Here is a 23861-nt window from a genome sequence, read left to right as displayed (position 1 = left end):
TATAATAAATATCTAGGTGTTTAGAATTATACTCCTCAGACTTTTGTCCATCATGCTTGTAATATTAGGAGCAAATAATATTTTCATTCAAAAAGTGTATTAGGAAGCTTATATTGAAAGTTGTTTCTGGGTGTGTCAAGATTTAGGAGACCAAAAATCTTTAATCCATGTTGGCAGTAATAGAAAATCTGATTTTCTACCCAGATCAGTCCTAAAGGAACTATGGAGAGAAAACAAATCAATGTAATAAACATATAAAAGACATGAGGGAAGATGATAATACTTTGAAAAAAAGAAAATATTAAAAAGACACAAGTAGAAATTTTAGATGTGGGCAACTGTAATAGTCGAAGTGAAGAACGCAGTAAATGGGATAAAGAACACAATGAATACAGCTAAGGAACAAATTAATGAGTAGATCAGATTAAGGAAATCTCTAGAAAGAAGGGGAGGACCAAGACTCTATATGTATGTATATTAAAAAAATCTACATAATACGAGGGATAGAAGTAGAATCCAGATACTCAAACCCCAGAAAGGGAGAGAGAGAAAAATGGAGAGGAGGAAATCATCTGAAGAAATAATGGAGGTAAACTTCCTTAAGAAAAGATGAGAGAGGGTCTGGCCCTGTGGCCGAGTGGTTGAGTTCGCGCGCTCCACTGCAGGTGGCCCAGTGTTTTGTTGGTTCGAGTCCTGGGCACGGACATGGCACCACTCATCAAGCCATGCTGAGGCGGCATCCCACATACCACAACTAGAAGGACCCACAACAAAGAATACACAACTGTGTATCAGGGGGCTTTGGGGAGAAAAAGGAAAAAAATAAAATCTTAAAAAAATGAGAGATCTTAGATTGAAACTGCCCATAGGCTGCCAAAGAAAAAAAGAGTGAAGGGAAATCCTCATCTGGACACATTATAGAGAAATTTTAAAATATCAAAGACAGAGAATTCTAAAACATGGACTGTTAACATGAAGTGCTTTTTAGGGAGAGATCTAAAAGAACTAAATAGAAGTGATTTCTGTCCTAAGAAAATGGGACAGCATATGAAAAGGCTAGACTTACAGAGACATTTATCATAGCAAAAAATAGGAATACTGTGAATGTAAAAATTACACTCATATTTCTTGTAGCATCTCCTGAATTTAATTATCAAGTGATATTTAAGAAGCTGTTGACTTGCAAATAGCCAGTTTTTTCTTCAGCAAAAATGGGTTTATTAGGAATGAGCAAAGAAATGCAATTTGGAGTCTGCAACTCTGGCAAGCCACGTGCAAGTCCTCCAGCAGCAAGGGAGGAGAAAGTCTTTTATAGAGAAGAGAGAGAGTTGGGAGGGCTATTGTAAACAAAGAATCCATTGGGGGAATTGAGAGTTTGATGTGTAGTGGCTTGTTATTGGCTGAATTGTGACAGTCTGTCATTGGCTGAGCTTCTTGCCAGTCAAAAAGAGGAAGTCTTTCCTTTTTTTTCTTGGATCTGTTGTCAACAAAGCGCATGATAACACTGCCTTTTGGCCTCCTGACTCCAATTTAATGAGGTTTCTGTTTATTAATTTGACATTCACCCCTTGTGATCAAGATCTTTTCTCTGAAAGCATTGTTGATCAAGAGTCAGGTTTTTCTGGTTTCAGCAGCTTTTTGTCCCTTGATCCCAGGAAGGACTTTTCCTCAGTGTCGTGTTGGAGGTAAAATGTACAGATTGGAAACCTATTGAGGCCACATTTGAGTAACAGGAGGAGTAGGAGGGAGAACTCTTGGGCATTTTTATTTCCTAAAGTCCTTATATTACCAAGATCATATGCATGGGAGATCATCTGAAGCATATGTCATCAAAGGTTTGGAAGATGAACTTCCGACAGGCCTGGTCTAGACATCTTGGGAAACCTCTCTCCTCAGACGTCATCTGCTGCAATTCTGGGAAATCTTTACTTTCAAGTCACCAGATGGTGTGCAGGTCCAGTCCGGGTTTGGTGCTTTCTTTAGGTGTGTCACGTGAATGCATGGGTCTATTCTCTGGAGTTTTGCAGCACAAGGGTTAGTTAATAGATGCTGATGTGGGCCTTTCCAGTGAGGCTGAAGGGACTCCTTCTGGAGGTGTCTTTTCTAGGATGAAAGAGATTTTCTAGACGAAATCTCCAGGCTGCAAAGTGTGATGTTTAAGGTCTTTGTCTCCCTGAAGTGCACTATGAAAAGATTGCTCTATCAAAACAAGGTTATTTTTAATAGAAGTAATTAGGCCTTGGCAATATTGGAGTATATCTCTTTTTATCAGCTGTGGGTCAAAAGAGGCAGGAGCCAAGTGCATCAGGCATCCTGTGAATATCTCAAAGGGTGAGAGTTTATGAGTTCCAAAGAGGGTGGATCTGAGATTTAAAAGGACCAAGGGCAGTGCTTTTGGCCAAGGTATTTGGAGGGTCTCTACAAATTTTGCCACTTGGCTCTTAATAATGCCATTAGTGTGTTCAACTAAACCAAAGGATTGAGGGTGATAAGCACAGTGAAAGTGTTATAAAGTGGGCCAAACAGTGCAGACTTGTCGTACCTGACCAGTAAAATGAGTTCTTGATTACTGTGAAGCTTAAGCAGAGTTCCCCAGGTAGGGACAGTCCTTTCCAAAAGGACCTTAGCAACAGAAGAGGCATTAGCCTGTCTGCAAGGAAAGGCTTCAATCCAGTGAAAAAGCATGGAAACCATAACTAAAGCATATTTATATCCATGAGATGGGAAGTTGTATGAAATCCATTTGCCAAATCTCGAATGGCCCTTTAGGTAGTTTAAAATGTTCAGGAGCAGTATCAACAGGCTTCCCTGGATTGTATTTTGAACAAGTGGGACAAGTGAAGTAGGCCTTGTTAATGTTTTCCCACCAATATTGATTCATGAATGCTATCATTTTGTCGGTAGGCCAGTGGTTTAATGCGTGTACAGTGTTAGGAGTGGAAATTTTAGAGTCTCTTCTAAGACTGGGTTGTTATTTGGTCCGAACCAGAGCTTTGTGTTTTTATCAAACCAACAATTATTGAAGTTCCAATCTTGTATTTTCCTTTTCTGAAGCCAATTGTTGGGCTTCTCTAGTCAGTTTTTCTGAGTTACCATTTGGACCAGGCCAGAGGTTTGGCTGTTGTTGGTTCCTTTAAGGGCTACATTTCTTGCGTAAATACCAGCAAGGTGATTTCCTTTAGCTTCCAGAGAGTCAAGTCTAGAATGCCCCGGGATCTTATTAATAGCTAAAGCAGCAGGTAAAAGTATAGTATCTAATAATTCCTGAACATAGGGGCCATTTGAAATTTTATTTCTGCTGGAAGTAAGGAAGCCATGTTGTTTCCACAATGTTCCAACATCATGAGCCACTCTGAAAGCATATCTACTATCAGTATAAATATTGGCAGCTTTGTCCTTGGCTAAAGTGCAAGCCCATATAAGAGCATATAATTCAGCCTGTTGGGCCAAAGTAGCCATAGTTAAATGTGCTGCCTCAACAATATCAAAAGGAGTTGCAATAGCATACTCAGCACAACATTTGTCATTGTCACCTTTTAAATAAGAACCATCAGTAAACCATGAGAAGTTGAGGTTACCTGAAAGAGTTTCCTGCACATCATCACGAGGAGTCAGGAGGTGATCTGTCAGTGTAAAGCAGTCTTAAGGGACTTACTTCGTTGGTAATGGAGGGAAGAAGAGTAGCAGGGTTAAGGTTAGTACAATGTAAAAGAGTTGTGAGGAGGTGTTAACGAAGGATTCCATAGGAGGTGAGGTGGCTGGATGAAAGAACCTTGAGTGTGATGAAAATTCAGGAGGGCTTCTACTGCATGAGGTACAAAAATGCTTAAAGGGGATCCCACAGTGATTTTCATGGTGGCCTTAACCAAAAGGGCAGTGGCAAGTCCCTGTGTTTTGGGGTGAGTACCCTAAGGGCGTTCCCTTCCTTTTCCACAATGTTGGCAATAACCAACTAGCGCGAGAAAACCTGGCAGTTGGCACTTAGTTTGGGGTTTTGGAAAGTTTATGACGCCAGGAGGCCTGTCTGGATCTAGGCTGAAGGCGCTTAAAGCATTTAAATTTGTAAGTCTCTCTCCTAATGTCCTGGCTCTTCACAATAATAACGGAAATTCGGAGGTTTTGGGTTTCATTTAGGGGGTCTTTGTTTGCTGGAGTTGAAGATTAAGAATTTTAGCAGCCTTTCTTTTAGGTGACTCATCTAGAGTGTGAGAGAGTTGGTTTGCCAGGTTAACTAAATCTGAGGTGGACATAGTTTCCCATTTCATCCTGATCCTTTTTACTAGAAGGGAAAGGTCCTGTTAATAAACATATAGTTAAAAGCTACCGGGGTGGAATCAGCATCTGAAGGAAGCCCAGAATTTTCTTTAAAAACAATCTGAAGTCAATTGTAATAGTCATAAACAGGTTCATCAGGTTTTTGTGTACCAGCCTGAATTTTGTTCGAGTAAACAGGTTTTGGGGAAGCCCTCGGAATTGCCTGATTACGTCATCTAGTGATTGTCAAAGCCCGATCATAACACCGTGTCAACGGGTTGATCTCCTGCTTGTAATTCTAGTGACCTTTTGGAATTTTCCCAGTGAGCAGTTTTCATCCAATGCTGGACCTGGCCATCACTGACAAGCATTTGAACTAGCTGATATAAGTCAGAGAAACCATGTAGATAATTTCGAATGACTAATTAAATTCCTCAGCAAATCTCTGGGAATCTGCAGTTTGGGAAAATTTTTGACTATGGCTCTCAGTTCAGCTTTAGTCCAGAGAGTATAAGAAGTTAAGGGTTTAGCCTCTGGGTCTTCAGAAGGCTTAATTTTAAAGGGACAGGTTCTGATAGGTTCAGAGCAAGAGGGAGTGGGGAGAGATTCAGGGAGAAGGGGAAGTTTGCCGAGAGTGTTCGTATGGGGGAACTGAGAGGACAGAGGAGATGTAGACAGTAGAGAAGAGAAGGAGGGAGATAGCAGGGAGCCTGAGACAGACCAAGGAAGAGGAGCAAGATGGTGATGGAGGGAGAGGATCATGAGGCTTCAGAAGCCATTTTATCTTTAATCATTTGTTTGCCTCAGTTAATCTTAAAATTTTATTTTGCAAAGAGGCAGTTTTAGACTCCTGATAATGTTTGGAAGCCTTAAAATACCAATCAAAATAGGTGTTCCATTCAGTTTGTAAAATTACAGAGGTATGGTTGTCCAATAGGTTTTAAGAAAAGTAAGTTTGGGGAGTTCAAAAGTTCCTCCTAATGGCCATTGACACTCTAAATTAGTTTTGGTTAAATCGGTCCGTTTAGTTAGAAATGCGCATGAGGAATAACCTTGGTTTTCAAACATAAAATTGGCCAGGGCCCCTGTGGGAGGGGCACCTTCAAAATATTTAGATAACTGAGCTCCCATTTCTTAGAGGTTTTTTTTCTAGAGCAGAAGAATAATTTTGAAGCAGCTTAAACAGCTTGTAACTCAAATAGCTTCAACAGCTCAGATAGCCTGCAGGCTTGATACTAGCCTGTCCCAGTAGAACAGTCCAATTTTATTAAGATGGACCGAGGGTCAAATCAACACAGTTTCAAGGAAGAATACAGTTCAAAGAATAGTCTGGTTCCCAAGGGAATCAAACTGAAGGTTGATCAACACAGTTCTTAAGGGACAGTCTGCTCCCAAGGGAGTCAGGCTGAAGGCTGGACTGGCATGGTTCAATGAACAGTCTGAAAGTCGGACTGAAGGCTCACCAGTTTCAGTAGAAACAGTCCGGTTCTGAAAGGAATTGGACCAACGGCTGGCGCAGTTCAAAGGAACAGCCTGAATCAGAGAGTCAGGCCAAAGTGTCACTGGGTACTCTGAGACAAACAAGACCATAACCAGCAAAAGTACGAAGCCGTAAAGTAGATACAAAGCCTGGAGAGCCTCAAATACAAAGAGGGTGGAAGTTCGGGTCCAGGAGAAAGACTCACCCTCTAACCCCAGGGTCGCAAGAGAAGCAGTGAGCTCAGTGGACTCTCTTGTGGGTACCATACTTGTTCGCTCACCAGCCCCGGAGTCACTGGGGTCATCTCTGTATACCCATATGGGCCACCAAAATGTTGGCCTTAAACAAATAGTTATTTCTCCATTGAAGATGGGTTTACTTGGAATCAGCAAAGAATCGCCATTGGGGATCTGCAACCATGGCGAGCCAGGTGCAAATCCCCCAGCAGCAAGAGACGAGAAACACTTTTATAGAGGAGAAGAGGATGTTGGGAAGGCTATTGTGAACAGAGTCCGTGGGAGGAATTGAGAGTTCAGTGTGTGGTGGCTTTTCATTGACTAAATTGTGACAGTCTCTCATTGGCTGAGCTTCTTCCCGGTCAAGAAGTCTTCTTCCTGTTGGGCTCTGCCCTCTACATAGGGCATGAGAGCTCCCCCTTGTGGCCTCCTGACTCTAATTTAAGGAGGTTTCTGTTTATTAATTTAACAAAGCTTACCTAGCAACTTGGAAATATATCCGTGATGTATTTTCCCAGACACCAAACCCAGGACAACAAGTTTTATATATATTATGCATAAGGTAATATATACATGGCAAAGAACTGTCGGTTTCTTGTTATTTGCTTCTTGTTTTTATGGTGCTCAGATTCTAGTTGGAAGACTCAGAAATATAAATGAATAATTACAGAGTAAAATGTTAGACAGAATTATTCTAGTAGTTATGTTAAAATTATATGTTTGAGAGTAGAGTTTTTTTTGTATTCATTTTCTAAAATTGAATCTGGTCCTTTTATGTTATTTAAATTATAGAAACCTTTTAATGAAGAATGACAAATTGTTTTAATAGCTGCCACAGCTAATAAGATTATGTTCTTCATTTTAATTGGCAATTTTTTTTCTTACTGAGCCTTCCTTTTAACTTCCTTAAGGTAAAGAAATAGGGAAAAAAACACTGTATAGAGCACTTCCTGATGTTTCTCATCTAGGCTTATGATTGATACTAATTTAGATGTGTCTCATCTTTTCTTAGTTGGAGTACTCTCCCTCATTACCCTGACCACCTATATTTTTATACTTCATGTGAGCTAAGTGTTTCTAGAGAAAAAAATCACGCCATGTACAAATTCATATCATCATAGATTCATGAGACCAGCCTCGACTGACATTTAAACTGCTTGGCAATGTTACTACATGTCTCTAGGAAACTCTCTTACTCTTTGCCATGATTGTTTAATTTTTAACTCTTCTTTCCCTTTCCCCATCCCCAGTATATTAGATGTCTTTGTCTCTTACTCCCGGAAAAAACTTCATCTTCTCATCCCCTAATTCTGCAGCCTGCTTGATTTGTGTCCATCCTCTTTTTCTTCTCTCCAGTTCTACGTGCAAAGGCTAATCCTTACTTATGCTCTGGATCTCATCCTTTTCTGCTCTCTCAGAGACGTTGTCATTGTAGTTTCCTCTTCCTCTCTTTGCCATCTACATCTAAACATGCTCTAGTATCTCTCCTTTTGTAAAAAGCCAAAAAGACCCAAACTCTCTTTTAATCTCGTGTTCCTATTTCTGTGCCTACCCCTCAAATTGTTCTACTCATTTAAGATGTTTTCTTTGTCTTTGGCATTATGTCTAGATGTGACTTTTTTTCTTGGGACTTTGTGTGTACTTCTTTATTGAGAGAATTCATGACTTTCATTGATTCTGGACACAGTCATAGCCATTATGTTTTAAAAGATCAGTTTTTCCTACTCTTTCTATTCTGCAGGAATTTTTGTTAGACATATTTGTATTTTGATTCTGTCCTTCACCTCTCTTTTATAATTTCCATTTATTAATCTCTATGCTGTAGCTGGGTAATTTGTTACAGTCTTTTTTGTTCATCATTTCTTTATCTCTATATTTATTGTTTGACTTGACTACTGAGTAAAGAATGAAAAAGATTTCTTTCCTTCTTCTTCCCAAAGCCCCCCAGTACATAGTTGTATATTTTAGTTGTGGGTCCTTCCAGTTGTGGCGTGTGGGGTGCCACCTCAGCGTGGCCTGATGAGCAGTGCTAGGTCTGCGCCCAGGATCCGAACCGGCGAAACCCTGGGCCGCCAAAGCGGAGTGCACGAACTTAACCACTCGGCCACGGGGTTGGCCCTGAGTAAAGAATTTTAGTGAACATGTTTTCCAATTTCAGGGATTCTTTGTGGTCCTTGTTAAAACGGACCTGATCTGGTTTTGTTCTTTTCCTTTTGTAGCTCTCTTCTCAAAATATTTTTATTTTGAAACATTCTCAAACTTAGAGAAAAGTTGCAAGTATAGTATAGAAAACTTTATTTTCCTAAAGCCTTTGAGGCTAAGTTGGAGACGTAGTGCCCCATCAGCCCCGAATACTTAAGTATTTCTTACAAACAAGGACATTCTCCTACATAATCACATACAACTATCAAGAACGGGAAATTAACACTGCCACCTTACTACCTTCTAGTCTTCAGAAGCCATTCAAGTTTTGATGATTGTCTTAAAATTCTTGAAGATTATAGGCTAGTTATTTTAGATTTGTTTCTTTTTTTCATTATTAGATCCAGATTATGTTTTTTGGAGCAGGTTATCCTAGAAGTGATCTTTCCATTGCATCTCATCAGGTGGCACATAATCAGGCTTTTCCAATGGAAAAGTTTTCTTTTCCCCTTTGTAATTAGTAAGTATGTTATAGAATGAACTTTGAGATTATGTAAATATCCCATTCTTCATCAAACTTTCATTTTATATCAGTGTGGACTTGTGGATTCGTATGGGTTATAATCCGTTTATTGTGATGCTCAAATTGTTCACAATTTAGCCAGTGGGAGCCCTTTTAAACTGGCTCCTTGTCCTTTTGATATGTCACCTTTATTCTCTGAACGCTTCTTTACTTTCTGGCACTGCAAGTTTGTTAGTTTTCTGTTGCTGCCGTAACAAATTACCACAAAATTAGTAGCTTAAAACTACAGAAATTTATTAGTGCACAGTCAGAAGTCTGGATTGGGTTAGCTGATTTCTCCGCTTAGAGTCTCAAGGGCTGAAATGAAGGCACTGGCCACCGGGGCTCTCGTTGTCAGGAGACTGGGAGCAGTCCACTTCCAAGCTCGTTCAGGTTGTTGGCAAAATCTAGTTCTTTTCTTAGAGTTGTAGGACTGGGGTCACCATTTCCTTTCTGGCTGTCAGCTGAGAGCCTTCCTTAGCTCCTAGAGTCTTCTCTCCCATCCTTGCACTTGTGTCCCTACATCTTAGAGCCAGCAAAGGTGAGTTGAATCCTTTTTACACTTAGAGTCTCTCTGACTTCCCCAGCTGTCGCATCTCTCTTGCTTTCTCTTCTGCTACATCTCCCACTGACTCCTCTGCCCTTCCTCTTCTGTTTTTAAGGGCTCGTGTGATTACAATGGGCCCACCCTCACAATCTAGGATAGCCCCCCTATTTTAAGGTTAGCTGATCAGTACCTTAATTGGATCTGCCAGGTCTTTTCACAGCAGTACCTAGATTAGTGTTTGATTGAATAACAAGGGGATAGGAAACTTGCGGGGGAGGGAGGCTGGGTTGGGGGGGCAGCACACATCTTTACAGTTCTGCCTACCACAGGAGGATGTCCCAAGTTTCTCTTTTTTATATATAATGTTGTTCCTTTCTCACATTTTTAATTCTCCTTTTAGGTTCTTAATCATTTAAAATATTTATCTCATGATCTTTATTTACTCTTTCTCTTTTGTAAGGTCTTTGGAGGACAGTCAAATCCTAATGTTTGTGTCTGCTAGCTTGTGATCAAGGGGATTGTTTCCTTCCATGTTTTCTAATTTTGGATTATGGACTCATTTTATAGCCTGGGTTGAGGATATATCCCTTCAGAGAGGTTTTGTGTTTGCCTCTGCTGTGTACTCAAGTGACGGTACCACCTGACCCCTTCTTTTGTAGTTTAATGTTTGGGATTTACCAGACCAGTCACATAGTATAAATTCAAACCCAAAACCTATTTGAAGGCAAGGCTGTGGTTATAAATTCTCAGGGCAGACTTTTCGTCCCCCTATCCAGAGCTCACGTCAAATTGAACAAGCTTCTTTATTTTCTCCCTACGCTGTGATTTTTGTGTTTGTGGGGTTTTTTTTCCCCTAAAAGTGTAGTCCTTGGAAAGTCTTAGTTAGACAGTCACGTGCTGCTTAATGAGAGGGATACGTTCTGAGAAATGCATTGTTAGGTGATTTTGTTGTTGTGCAAATGTCATACAGTGCACTTAGGCAAATCTAGACGATATAGCCTACTACACACCTAGGCTCTATGGTACTAATCTTATGGGACCACTGTCATATATGCGGTCCATCATTGACCAAAATGTCATTCTGAGGCACATGACTATTTAAATAGATCTTATTAATTTTAACTTTCCATCCTTTGGAGGCCCAAGGGTCTCATCTCTTTTCCTTGTGGGCATTACAGACAAAGGTCCTAGGTTACTAAAACATGTTGGCTCCTCTAGGGTGACCTGTTAAAGCTTTTTCCTCTTCATTTTTGACTCCTAAGGATTTCCCTTACCTTCTTGTGGGCTCAGCTATTCATTTTTAGGTCATTTTAATTAGGGAGGTTTTTAGGTTGTCTAGTCTGCCTCATTGCCGGAAACAGAGATTTTTCCACTGATTGATTTTGTTCAAACCATTTCATACTGGCTTCTGCAACTACTACTCCACTCAGATCAGGAATAGCTTTCAATACCACCAAGTCCGGTGGATATTTCTCACTCTTCGTCTTAGGTGGCCTCTTAGCGTATTTGTTCTGTTGAGGACCTTTCTTTTCTTGTCTTTTTCAGTTTCTCTTTCTCTTCTTTCCCCTTCTCCTTTCCTTCCCTTCTCTTCTCTAACGTTATACTTAACTTGGTTGTCTTACTGTTTTGACTGTTTCTTTTTAGTTTTCTAATGGCTTCTTCTCCTTTATCCTAATTTAGCGTTGAAATTTCTTGGGGCTCAGTTCTGAGCCTCTGCGTTTCTGCCTCCATAATTCTCACCAAATTTAAGCTTAAAATCTCTTGTCTAAAGCATTGTAATAACTACTAAAGTTCTCTCTCTGATTCCACTCTTCCATTGTTTTTCAGGGCATTGTTCACATTCTTTTCTCCAAAATGACCTTTTAAAACAATAATTTCGATCATGCCACTCTCTTGGTTAAAATGCCTTAATAGCTTTTCATAAGGATGAAATTGAAAAGTCCTTTATGGCCTGCAAGGTTCTACATGAGCTGGTCCTTGGGCTGGCTTGATCTTTGAGCATCTTATTTCTTTACTTATTATACCACACTGGTTGTATCACTTAGGGTCCATTGTGCACAAGCCACAGAAGTGGATTCTGTCAAATTTAAGCAAAAAAAAGAATTAGTTGGAGATATATGTTTATTTTAGAGAATTAAAGGAGAAACTCTATCCCAGACTTCTGGGAGAAGAGAAATAAGGGTAGTTTCAAGGGCTAGGTAAATAAGAATTAACAGACTCCTAATATTAATACCATTAGACTAACTTAGGTCTGACCATTGTCTGCCCTTGTGAGTATGCATTCAAGATTTAAATTCCTAGGAGAGTTTGTTTGTCGCAGCTTGAGTCGCATGTTCATCTTTGGGCCAAGACTGTGTGAAATTGGGGAGAGGTACTTCCCTGATCCAAAATAGGTGCTATTTGGAAAAGGGAAAGAATTTTAGGCAGGTAAATAGAACAGAAATGGTATCTAAGGACTTCCTTTTACTTTATGTGTCACTTCTTCACAGAGGCCTACCCTATACTGCTAATCTTAAGTTACCCCTTATATTCTGTCATAGTGCATTCTACTTTTTCATCATAGCAGTAATATTTGTGTGATTATTTAATGTCTGATTCCTTCTCTTTAGTATCTGTTTTCTTTTTTGTAGTATCTTTGGCGTCTAGCATTGTGTCTGGGCATATAAGGCACATAAGTATTTGTAGAATATTGTAAAATGAAGTCAACTATGCAATATTCAGTTGATTTCATCAAAATGACATTAACAACATTTTAAAAGATTTTATAATGACATAGGAAAATATGTAAAGTGTAAAAGGATTAAAAATACTATATCCACTATGTAGGCAGCTGTAAAAGCAAAATAAAACCATAAACTATGCATCAAAAAGTCTAAAAACATATAAAAATATTGACAATGTTTGCAGATAATTTTTTTCTATTTTTCCATTTAACATTTTTAATAATGAGTATGTGTTGTTTTATAGGTAAAGTCAAAAGAAGCAATACATAATGAACAAAACTGTTCGTCTCTGTGTAAAAATAGAGCAGCCTAAGAAATAGTTAATGCTTGCCTGAAGAGATTTAGGATCACGTATATTCCATCAAGATGGCCAAGAGTCTCAGGAAAGACAGCTTTTACTTTCTTCAAAATTTTATGTTACCCTCTCTGAGTAATGAATATGTTAATCATATAGAGACTTATTTCACAATTTAGAAAGGGAGAGCCAAGATAAAGAATATCCTTAAAGTGTTCAGTCATTAGTTGCCAAAGGGAAGGGACATTAAGGCAACATCAACAACGGAAGCTCTCTATTACTGTATATATTATCCTATTTACTTCTTTTAACATTAATAGATATTGTTCCTTTTTTTTTTTGAGGAAGATTAGCCCTGAGTTAACTGCTGGCAATCCTCCTCTGTTTGCTGGGGAAGACTGGCCCTGAGCTAACATCTGTGCCCATCTTCCTCTAATTTATATTAGGGACTCCCGGCACAGCATGGCTTGCCACACGGTGCCGTGTCCGCACCCGGGATCTGAACCGGCGAACCCCGGGCCAGCGTAGCAGAACGTGTGCACTTAACCACTGCACCAGCGGGCCGGCCCCTGTTCCTTTTTATATTTAATAATATGGCTACTATTTATCAAATGCTTACTATGTGGTAGACAGTATACTAATAATATAGTATATGCTTCGCATGTATTAGCTAATCCTTGCACCAGTCCTGTGAAATCATTAGTGCCATCCTCACTTTATAGAAGAGAAATGTTAGGTTCAATGAGGTTAAGTTATTTGCATCAGGGAGCAGGATTTAGACTAACTATATTATACTCCTATATTATTATCTATATATTACATTATATGATCCTCCAGAAAAGAATATTCAGTCTCCTGGGGTGTTGATTAGGGTTAATTTATCAGGCTTAGTCATTTACTTGGTTAAATATTCCTCAAGACTATCCCATTCATTTACTCTGGTTCTTTTCTGCACAAGCAACTTGATGTGGTACTGGTTTGGCACCCAGGCAGTTTGAAACTGGGAAGCAGGAACTTTGGTTAGTGAACACTAATATTTCTGTCACTAGACAAGTACACTTCTGTCATATATTGATTTTATATAATTGCAAAGGGCACACTAATAAAGCTTAGGTCTGCACAATGTTTTCTTGGCTCCACCCACACTATACTCTTCTTCCTAGGATCGCCATCTGTCTGCGTGTTTCCAGATCCACTGGGCATTTTCAGTCTGTCTTAACTAGCCTTTTCAGCATCATTGATACCGTTGATGCGGCCCTCTCTTTCTTTAGTCTCTCTTTCTGGGGTTTAGTGACGTCACACTCATTATTTTCTTCTTACCCCACTGATCTCAGTTTTCTTTACAAATTCCTCTTCCACTAATCATCCTTGAAATGTTAGAGGTCTTTAGGACTTAGTTCTAGGCTGATTTTTTCCCTTTTACAAACAAAAATCCACTCTTCCTGTTCCAGTTTTCACCACCTCAGTAAATGGTACTCTAATAACTAGCCAAAAACCTGAGATTCATTCGTAATTCTTTTCTTTACTCCATCTACCAAATATAGCTCATCTTCAAGTTTAGGTGATTATAATTGCTAGATGGCACTTCAGATCCCTCTTTCTCCGTGTTCACTACCGCTACCACCTTAGTCCAGAGGGACTTAATCCTTCATCCAGGTTGTGGATTAGCCTCTTGAATGGTCTTTCTGTCTCCCTTCTTCCCTCCTCCAGTTCATTTGCTACATAGCAGTCAGAGGGATGATCTTTGAAAAAAACCAAGGCTTGCTCTTTGCCTTTGGTATCTTCCCCTTGATCTTCACATAAATTCTAGACACCGCTACGTGGCTTACAAGGTCCTGTGAGATCTGCTCCTTCCCCTCTCTCCAACCTTGTCTCCTGCCACTCTCTCCACTATGCTTCAGCCATATTACCTATTTTCTCTTTCTCCTGGTGTTTTGAACAGCTTTTCTACTTCACTCTTTATCCGGTTAACACCTACCTACCTAACCTTTAGGCCTTGGCTTAAGTATCATTTCTTCAGACAGATCTTTTCTGCTTTCTAATTTTTCACTCTCATAGTACCCTTTTGTCTTCCGTCATACCACTTGTCACATTTATAGTCATGTGTTTAATGTTTGCCTCCATAATTAAATAGTAAAATCCTGGAGAACAGAGATCTTTCTGTCTTGTTCTCTACTTTATTTCCTGCTCCTAGCACAGTGCCTGTCTTGTAGTAGATGCACAATAAATATTTATTTGATACACGGATGGATGGATGGATGAATGAATGAAAGAAATTGAATCAGTATGTCACTGCCACCCTCTGTATCATTATTTCTACTCTCTATCTGTTTCTACTCTACTCTCTATCGTGAACAAATGAATTTCAGAACAGTTTCCTAGAGCTTATGCATTGCAGGATTCAGTTCTATTTAATTCGATGAATGTCACCTTGATTTGGACTAAAATACCATGTAACTTGTAAAAGATGGAAATAGAATGAAGTTAAATAGCAAGCAGATACAGAACAATCTAAGAGGAGTATTTGCTTTGGGAAAAAAGCTCTAGAAGTCTTAGTAAACTGTGCTATACCAGTCCTACCTGAGGTGTGAGGGAGTTGAGGGAGTCAGTGATCCTCATTTACAAAAAGAGATTTAGAATTTTATGCTTTCCTGCCTTGATATGAAAGGAAATTCTGTTTTGTTCTATTCTGTAGCAGTAACCTGAATACCAGGCACAATTTCAAAGTGTGATCACTACATTGCACATTTGTCTGTGCAGTTTCCCATTTAGGTATGTGCTAATACAGTATAAAAACAAATTTAAGTGTAGAGATCGAAGGTCTTCAATCACCACAATTTTACTTCTCAGTATCATACTTCAATGATATATTATTGCATGTGGTAATGGTAATTGCAGTTTTCCAAGTGTAGTAGGGACATGAGAGAACCTGACAATTACAATGCTGTACTTTCTTGATTTTAAAACTAACTTTTTAACTAGAGCGTTAACTCTAAAATAGCTGTAAGCTATCATTTATGGAAACTTACTGTGTATTAGGCATTGCTAGAACCTTTACATAGATATTCTCAAATAAAAGCCTTTAAGGTAGCTATTATCTTGGTCTTAAACAAAAAAAAAAACAATATGGAGGCTCAGAAAGATTAATTTTATTAAGATCACATAGTTGAGAGAGCCAGGAGTTTTATCTCAGTTCAGTCAAAAACTTGTGCAATTTTGATTTCAGCATGCTGCCTCCAGCTAACTTTTGTCTTTTAGTTTTAGGAGTTGGTGATTCCATGTTTAGTATGCTTTTCACCATTAAAAAAACCCAGATAATCAGCATTCTACCTCTTAAGGTACTTTTAAAAAGCTGAGTTTAAGTACTTCTCGTTGGAACTCCTCCACCCTAGTCTCTTCCTCTGAACTTAAATCATCCTTCCTGTTATGTGTCCTTCTTAGGGTACCGAGCATTTCTTTCCTGTATGATAGTAGCTTATGAATACCAGTTAGCTCTCATAGCACCTTGTGAATACCAATTAGCTCTGCTATGAGACTGTAAGTTCTTTGAAAGCAGAATTCCTTTCTGTTCTTTGCTGTCTTCAATAGCTTTTATAATAAGAATCTCAATAAAAACTTGTTGAATGAACTATGGAGTAAACTTTTTTTGAAAAAAATACCTTTCTCAGCTATGCGCCCATCCTTTGGAATATAATTATAGGTTTATAAATACTCACTTCATTTACTTACTATCTCTTTTCTGTCCTTCACAGGCAAACTTCTTAAAAAGAATTATGCCGAGATTTATTGTTACATTTAGTGACTCCTTTTTCTGGCCTTACCTTAACTGACTGGTAGCATCATTTGACCTTTTCTGTTGAAATTCTCTAAGGAGTTGCTAAGACTCTCTCTCTCTCTCTCTCTGTTTTCTTATTTTGTTCTTTGTGGTCTGTCTTTCTTTGTCTACCCTTTAAATGGTAATATTCCCTGGGGTTCTGTCTTTGTCTTCTTCTCTTGATCATGCTGAGAACTTTCCCTGGCTGATCTCACTTTTCCATTCCTTGGCTTTGACCAGCTTCGTACAGGAGATGTACAGGAGATGTAAATCAGATACTTAGAGGGGCCAGGTAGGCAACGGGAGTGAGTGCAGTGGAGGAGAAGACTAAGGAGTGACGGAACCCTGCTGGTGGATTGAAGAGTCTGTGCTTTCAAGAAGTAAAGCTTCTGTTAAAGAACCCAAAGCTCCGGCAGGTTGTTGCTGTTTCAGGATATACGGTTTCCAGTGCTGACAGACCTGCAGTTTTTCGGAAGGAATTAGAAATCGAGACTTTAACATGGAATTTCCGTGTTTCTAAATATGAACTGGTTAAATTTTTCAAACACAGTGCAGGCCAACCAAAAGCCTTTTTGAGTTTTCATGTTTGTTTATTCTAACTTTACTATGCTTCTGACTCCTCGATTTCTATCTCCAGACCTTGTTTTTCTGCTGAGCTTCAGGCTCATCCCGTTCTGTTCTAGAATATATAGGAGTTTTATGTTTGACAGGCATCTCAAAGATCATAATGATCAACCTGAAACTCAGACGTTGTTAGGAGGTGGTTTCAGTTATAGAATCAGACAGCTGTGAGTTTGCCCCCTTGTTCCACCACCTGCTAGGTCACTAAGCAAGTTACTTTATTTCTTTAAACTTCTGTCTGCCCAAATGTAAAATGGGAGTAATATTTACCTCTTTGGGCTGTTATTATGGTAGCATGGTGACCTACACACGGTAACCAAAAACTGGATGCTCTCAGTTGGTGTTCCTGCTTCCCTGAGTGAATGACATCACCACTCACACACCCACTTGCTGATGCTTAAGAGTCATTCTTGACTCCTCCCCCTTTTTTATTCTTCAAGTCTGATTAGTTATCAGTCCTATGAACTTTGTCTTTGTAATGTCTGTTTACTGTTGTTACCTTAGTGTAATCCCTGTTTTTGCTCATCAGTATTACTGTAGCAGCATAACAGCTTTTCCAGCCTCTATTTAAATCGCCTCCCTAGTCTCGTCTCAGCCTTGTGCCAGTGATTTATGTTTTGCTTAAACACCAATCTGATCACACCAAACTTTTGTGTACAGTCCTTTAGTGGCTTCCTATTATCTCTAAATTTTTTTTTTAAGGTTTTATTTTTCCTTTTTCTCCCCAAAGCCCCCCGGTACATAGTTGTGTATTTTTAGTTGTGAGTCCTTCTAGTTGTGGCATGTTAAATTTTTAATTTTTAATATTTTAACATTTTTGTTCTTCTTGATCTGATTCCTGCTTATTTTTTAGCCTTATTTCTTGCTTCAGCTATACAGATAGTACTTAGAAGGTTTTAGAATTTGCCCTGCTCCCTGTTGTGTTTCTTCCTCAAACCACCCTTCACCTCTGTTCTACAGCTCCTTCAGAAATAAGCTTTAAAAGCACCCATCTCTTCCAGTAAGTTTTTTGACTCCCACCCTCTCTCACCCCGGTCTGTGTTAGATGCCCCTTTTTATGCACTCATAGCCTCCTGAGGATGTCTCTATCTTAGTACTCTTCACAGTCTTTTGTAATTGTCTCTTTTTTCCACTAAGCTTCTTGAAGGCGCAGACCACATATCTTGAATGGCTTTGTATCTCCAGGGCTTAGAATAATGTCTGGCAAACAGTGAGCTCTCAGATGTTTGCAGAATGGATGCATTTGTTGAGTGAATAAATTACCTTTTTTCTGGATAAATTGTAAATATAAAAAGGAGCCTCACTTATAGTTGTAAGGCCTTTAAAATATCCCAATTCTTTTATTTCCCTTGTTTGAAGATTATAAATGCTTTTATTTATTATGAATCAATAATATTTATGTTTAGAACAAAGTAAATTGTACTATTGATATAAATAACTAATTATTGTTGCCTTCAAGGGCTATAGTTTCTCAAAAAATATTTTTTGACTGCAGCCCACTTAGGTTCATTTTTTCCTGCTTTCCTCTTGTTACAGTGTCAAATTCTTAGGATCTCATTCTCTTTCACCCTCCCTAGAGCCTTGGTTATAGCAAAATTTCTCAGCTTCCATGCTCTTGACACTATAGGCCAGATAATTCTTAGTTGCAAGGAGCTGTGCTGTGTATTTTAAGATATTTAGCAGCATCCTTGCCTCTACCTACTAGATACCAGTAGCGCCTCCTGCCTCTACCTACTAGATACCAGTAGCGCCTCCTGGTTTTGACAACCAAAAAATGTCTCCAGAAATTGTCAAAAGTCTTCCTTGGAGCAAAGTCTCCCCTAGGTGAGAACCCTGTGGGTTTACTGATATCCCATCTCTTATCTTATCCTCAAAGAGCCTCTCCTTCTCTCTGGGCTCTTTGTTATCGGCAGGGGCATGATCTCCCACCTTTAAAAAAAACAAAACATCTTTTATCAGAAACTCCTTATTTCCTCTTAACTTTTGCTTATTTTCTCTTTCCTTCTTCTTTCCCATCCACTTGTCAAGAATGAATTACTTCCACTCTCTCATTTCCCACTTTCTGGCTTTTACCACCATAGTGCTGCTGAAAATGCTTTCAAGTTTCCCGTCCTCTTTTCCTGTGTTCCTTGGCATGAATGTTAGCACCCCCTCGCAGTCCGTGTCCTCTTCATCTCTGAGACCTTCCCCGACTCCTGCACCCCACTCAGTCATGAAGTCTTCTTTATTCCGCCTCCTGAACATCTGTAGAATCCACCTGTATTCTTCATTCTCACAGGTGTGTCCCACCAGTGTCATCAGCCTCTTGATGAGTCTCCGAATCTCTAAGTCTGGTTTTGTTCTATTTTGTTGTCTACGTTGTAGCCTGGGTGACCTTTCTAAAACAAAGTCCCTTCCCATTTCAGACCTTCTCAGTTAGTTCTGGGGCCCTAGTATCTGCATTTTGAAAGGCTTACTTAGGTACTTTTTATGTAACTCTTAATTGCTTCATTCTTCTATTTAAGAAACATTTCATTGCTCTTAGAAATTCCTAGAACCCTTATTATTATTTTTACAAAGCACTTCCGGACGTGATCCCTGCCTATTAGCAAAGCCATTTTTGATACATAAAAAATGGTTTAGGTTCTTTTAGACAAATGTTTTATAAAAAGTCAGTATTTATTAATTTAGTTACTGGCACTTTCTTTTTTTTTTTTTTACCACCACCAATAAAGTTTATCATTGGGGGAGGGATCAGGAGGAAACATGGGTATTCTAACTTATTGATTAATGTTGTATGTCTGTGACATTTGACTGCTAAGTTATAAAATATTTAAATAAGATTTTTTTTTCTTTCAGGTATTTATAACAGCAATGATGTAGCAGTATCATTTCCAAATGTAGTATCTGGCTCAGGATCTAGTACTCCTGTCTCCAGTTCTCATTTACCTCAGCAGTCTTCTGGGCATTTGCAACAAGTGGGAGCTCTCTCCCCGTCAGCCACATCATCTGCAGCCCCCGCTGTTGCTACAACTCAGGTAAATTATCACAGTGCTGTGAGTGACCTGTAGATGGGTTTGTCATTTTCGAAAGTGAGTTTGACTGGAGGAGAGAGAAATGAAATAGGGCTTCCTGTAGGAATTTATAAAATAGCTCAATTTGTATTGACCTGTGAGGGAAATTCTAGACACCTTTACATGATATTCATGAGAGAGGACAAAGAAATATGTTGGCACCGACTGGGTCTTTTCAGTTTCTGAGTTTTAATTTTGTCCTAATGATGTAAAATAGTAATTTGGGGAGAGCTTTTATTCTTTCTTTTAAAAAGTAGTACTTAAAAAGTATGAACCCAGTTTGGATTTTTTTTGGTTTTAAAAATTCCTTTTATAATTTTAAAAATCACACAAATAACTTGAATATTTGCTGTCTAAATTTTTAAAAACCAGTGTAGGAGAATATAGGATAAAGAGTGAATCATCCCTTTAAGTACTATATGTTTTTCCTCCTAGTAGGAGAGAAGGAATGTTCATAAATATTGTAAGTAATGGTGACTATGTTGGTGGTTTTGCATTTATTTATTCCTTTTCTTCACTTTAGATCTGTAACTTGATAGGTGACCTAGTCGACAGGAATGCTTTAAATTAAAAGTCAAATCGGAAAAGTCATAATCTTGGATTATATAAATAGGACAGTAAATGGGCAAAGCTTTACACACACACACACACACACACACACACACACACACCCCTCCCTACGCCATCTGCCCACCCATACATTTTCCTAAAGGTAATAATTTAAAATTACTAAAGTATATGTTTTTTATTTAAAATTCTTCATAATTTTACTTTCATTTTATCCAAAGCTCTATAGTAAGTCTTTTAATGTTTTGAGAAAATTATAATAGTGACAAATGTCTAATTGCAAACAACTAGTTAAATAGTTGTTTGCAAATTGCTATAAACTATACATTATGAACGTGTTCGTACTTTCCATTCTACGGGCTTTTGGAATATATATACACTTTTCCAGTATTTTCTGTAAGCTGTACATCAAAGCCCAGCGTTGTTCAAGTATGTGATGGCAGTGCAGACAATCGTGATGATAATTAGGTCAGGTATTAGAATAAACAGCAGACAGTTCAGCACAGAAAATCAATGGCATGATTAGTGTTATCATATTTGAAAACGAAGGTTAACTATTTGGTGAACCTCTCAACCTGAATAAGGGAAGTTTGACTAGTTTAGGAGAGTTTTTCTTTAGCTTATTTTACTGGCCTTGGTGAGGTAGCCATAATAATAGGGATTTGGGGTTATAGAAGGTGAAAGGATAAATGAGAGAATGGCTCTTATAAATAGTTTTATCCGTTTTAATTAAGTGTAACCATATGCTGTTGATAGCTTTATATCCTTGGACAAAGTCTCACATGAACATTTTCAATGTGCATTTTTCTTTTCTTTCTTTATAAAAGTCTGTTTTAATTACTCTCCGGTTAATTCCAGGCTGAATTAAGCAAAAATCTCATTTCTTCTCATTCATTATGTTTGTGGTTTGGGGGTTGGCATTAGGGAGGTAGAGGGGGGAAGTGGTGGTGAAGAGAAATTTATAGCTAGAGGGAAAATTCCACTTAACATATGACTCAACTGAAGAACAAAGAAATCATAGTTGCAAGTAATCCAGGATTCAGTCCAATTAAAATCTTTACTGTTTATCCTCTTTCCATGTTTCAGTAAGATGGGTCTCTTATAAATATGATCATCCAGTTAGACTCAAATGCTGCATGCTGAGACAACTGCATCTATGTTTCTGTCTAGCAGTAAATGCTTTCTGCCTTCAAGCTGAAGCTTATTTAGCCTGGCTTATCTGGTGCTGCTGTAGCAACCATCAGTCTCCAGGCAACTGAGGCACGGTGACCTCTCAGTTGAACTGAGTGCAGAACTACTTCAATTTAGCTGCCTGAGACAATAGTATTGGTATTGAATGTGCAAAATGTGAATTTTCTAGGCAAAACGTGCAAGGACAAGGAAACAAAAATATTTAGAATAAATTGAATGTTCAGATAGGACTCTTAAAATTGTAATGCACTTGGTAATTGAATCTTTTTTTCAAAATGACAAAAGTTTATTTCTGTTTAACATTCACATAGACCCTGTTTGTTTTCAAATCATGCAATTCATTGTGTTTAGATAATCACATCCTAGCCTTTTATTTAGGGTTTCTTTATAAGCAGTTGATTTTAAAATGAAAAGAGCAATGGTATAAGTGGGTAAATTAAAATTATTAATATTTAAAATGTAATTATGGAAGTCTTGTTATAATTATTAAGAAAACCATCACACCAGCAAGCAAATGTTTTTAAAAATATAAATCAGAAAATGTTAAATTTGAATAATGTTTTGCCTCCCCATCTCCCCCCCCCCAAAAATCTTAACGAAAGTAGTAATTTTTAGTGACTGGCTTGGTGCCAGCAGGACAAAAATCCAGAGGTCATTCTTGATCTTTCTGGCCTTGGTTTTAAGTAAGATAGACAGGCCTCTTGTTTGGCTTATTTGCTGTCTTAAGAATTGTTCCCTGGAAAGTGGTCAGGGAGGTAAGATCAGGAAGAGCTAATAGAAATTAAAAATGAGAATATGTTTGTGCCTTTAATGGGAGAAAAAGGAGACACTTGTAAAATTTTGGAGGGTGAGGGACACGGTCTGATACTTAGTAGCCCTAATTTGAAAAAATGTTTGATAACCTGTTTTATATTCTTCAGTGTTAAATCCTTTTGTTTTATTTGATATACTTGTTTTTAGAGTAATTGTTCATTCGCAGATATCAGCAATATAGTTACAGTTATAGTTCCTTAACATTATTGGAATATAGACCCCATGTGATTTTTCAGTGATGTGCTCTGCCCTCGTGTATCATGAGTAGAGCTATAAATTAGTTTCTGTAGGTGTGCCATTAATTTTTCATTTTGCCTTTCAAATTCTACTCTGTTTCCCGGTTCTACATTTATTGTGTTCTGTCTTTAGGAGAATTCTAGTGCTTTTGGTGGAAGGATGATTACTTTAATAGAAGAATTTAAGACTGAATGTAATGAAAAAGAATTGTATTCTAATAGATCTCACATTCTGGGTTTTGCCTTTGGATACAGTCTTCATATGGATGATCATGGTTCCTTGTTTACTCTGTTACTTCTTTAAAAAATGATACAGGTTTAAAAATAATTTAAGTGAAGGAACTTCCAAGGTTTATTTATGTGTTATTTAGTAAATGCAGATATTTAAATATTGTAAAGATACAATGTAGTAAATAATGTTTTGCAGATTTCCGTGAGACTTCTACTTCAATTCCTTTCAGTGTTTTGTTTCCCAGTATCCTGACTTTGGTGTGTGTGTATGTTGGGGAGTTGTCTTAGATGGAGTCCTTGATTTCCTTTCAGATGGTGTCTGATACACCAGACACTTTTATTCTGTGTGAGGAATTGGTTCAGTGTCCCAGGCAGCTTCACCTGACTTCAGAGGATCTCTGACTTGATTGGTCAGAATCAGAGTTTCATCTGTTTTAAATAATTTTATTATGACTTGTAATTTTAAGGAAGTTAACATTCTGAGCAAAATTAAGTTTTTGTAAGTCCTTTGTAACATCAGTCACTTAACTATTGGATGATGAAGAGGTTAAGTAACTGCGCAAGGTCACATGTCAAGTAGGTGGTGGAACTTAGTTTGAAGCAAGGCAGCCTGGCTCCCGAGCCTGCTCTCTGCTTTGCTAATCAGTACCATAAAAATGGGTCTCCCAATTACGTGCCTCTGTGTCAGGGGGTGTCTTTCTGAAAAACATTGTTAAGAGTTTTACTTTGTCCGTTTATGTGATACAATGCAAAATGGCAGAAGTGTGAGTCAGAAATACTGGGTTCCAGGAGCTTTGCTATGCCCTAGGGTGACTCTGAGCAGGTCTTTTAAATTTGTGGGCGTTGATTTCTTTCATACGTAAAATGAAATACTTTAAATACCCGTCCGCCCTGTGCTACAGGTGTGCTGTGAAGTTCAAATGAGAGTGAGTACTCTGCAGATGATAAAGTCCTTTGGAATTACTGGTTATTACACTGTTACAGTTGTTATAGGACAGTATTAATTTCAGCTGCTACAGGAACAGCCTGACTACCAGTGAGAAAAATTGTAGACGATCACTTTCTTTTCTAAAAACAGTATTAAGATTTTCTTTCA

The 23861-nt window shown here is 38.4% G+C and overlaps 1 protein-coding gene across 29 annotated transcripts in view; it reads left to right on the top strand.

Moving 5' to 3' along the window:
• The window catches only part of MLLT10 (MLLT10 histone lysine methyltransferase DOT1L cofactor), a 256175-nt gene that overhangs the window by 209187 nt on the left and 23127 nt on the right, over nt 1-23861 (top strand). For all 29 annotated transcript variants that reach the window (XR_011433954.1, XR_011433951.1, XR_011433952.1 and 26 more), the window contains one exon: nt 19513-19691. Coding sequence is in view for 25 of the 29 variants with exons in the window: in XM_070255103.1 (XP_070111204.1) it covers nt 19513-19691 (179 nt within the window). In the remaining 4 variants the exon portion in view is untranslated. The remainder of the gene's footprint in view (nt 1-19512; nt 19692-23861) is intronic.

Source organism: Equus caballus, chromosome 29 (assembly GCF_041296265.1).
Source record: "Equus caballus isolate H_3958 breed thoroughbred chromosome 29, TB-T2T, whole genome shotgun sequence".
NCBI classification, from domain to species: domain Eukaryota; kingdom Metazoa; phylum Chordata; class Mammalia; order Perissodactyla; family Equidae; genus Equus; species Equus caballus.
This window is presented reverse-complemented; position numbering and strand designations above follow the sequence as displayed.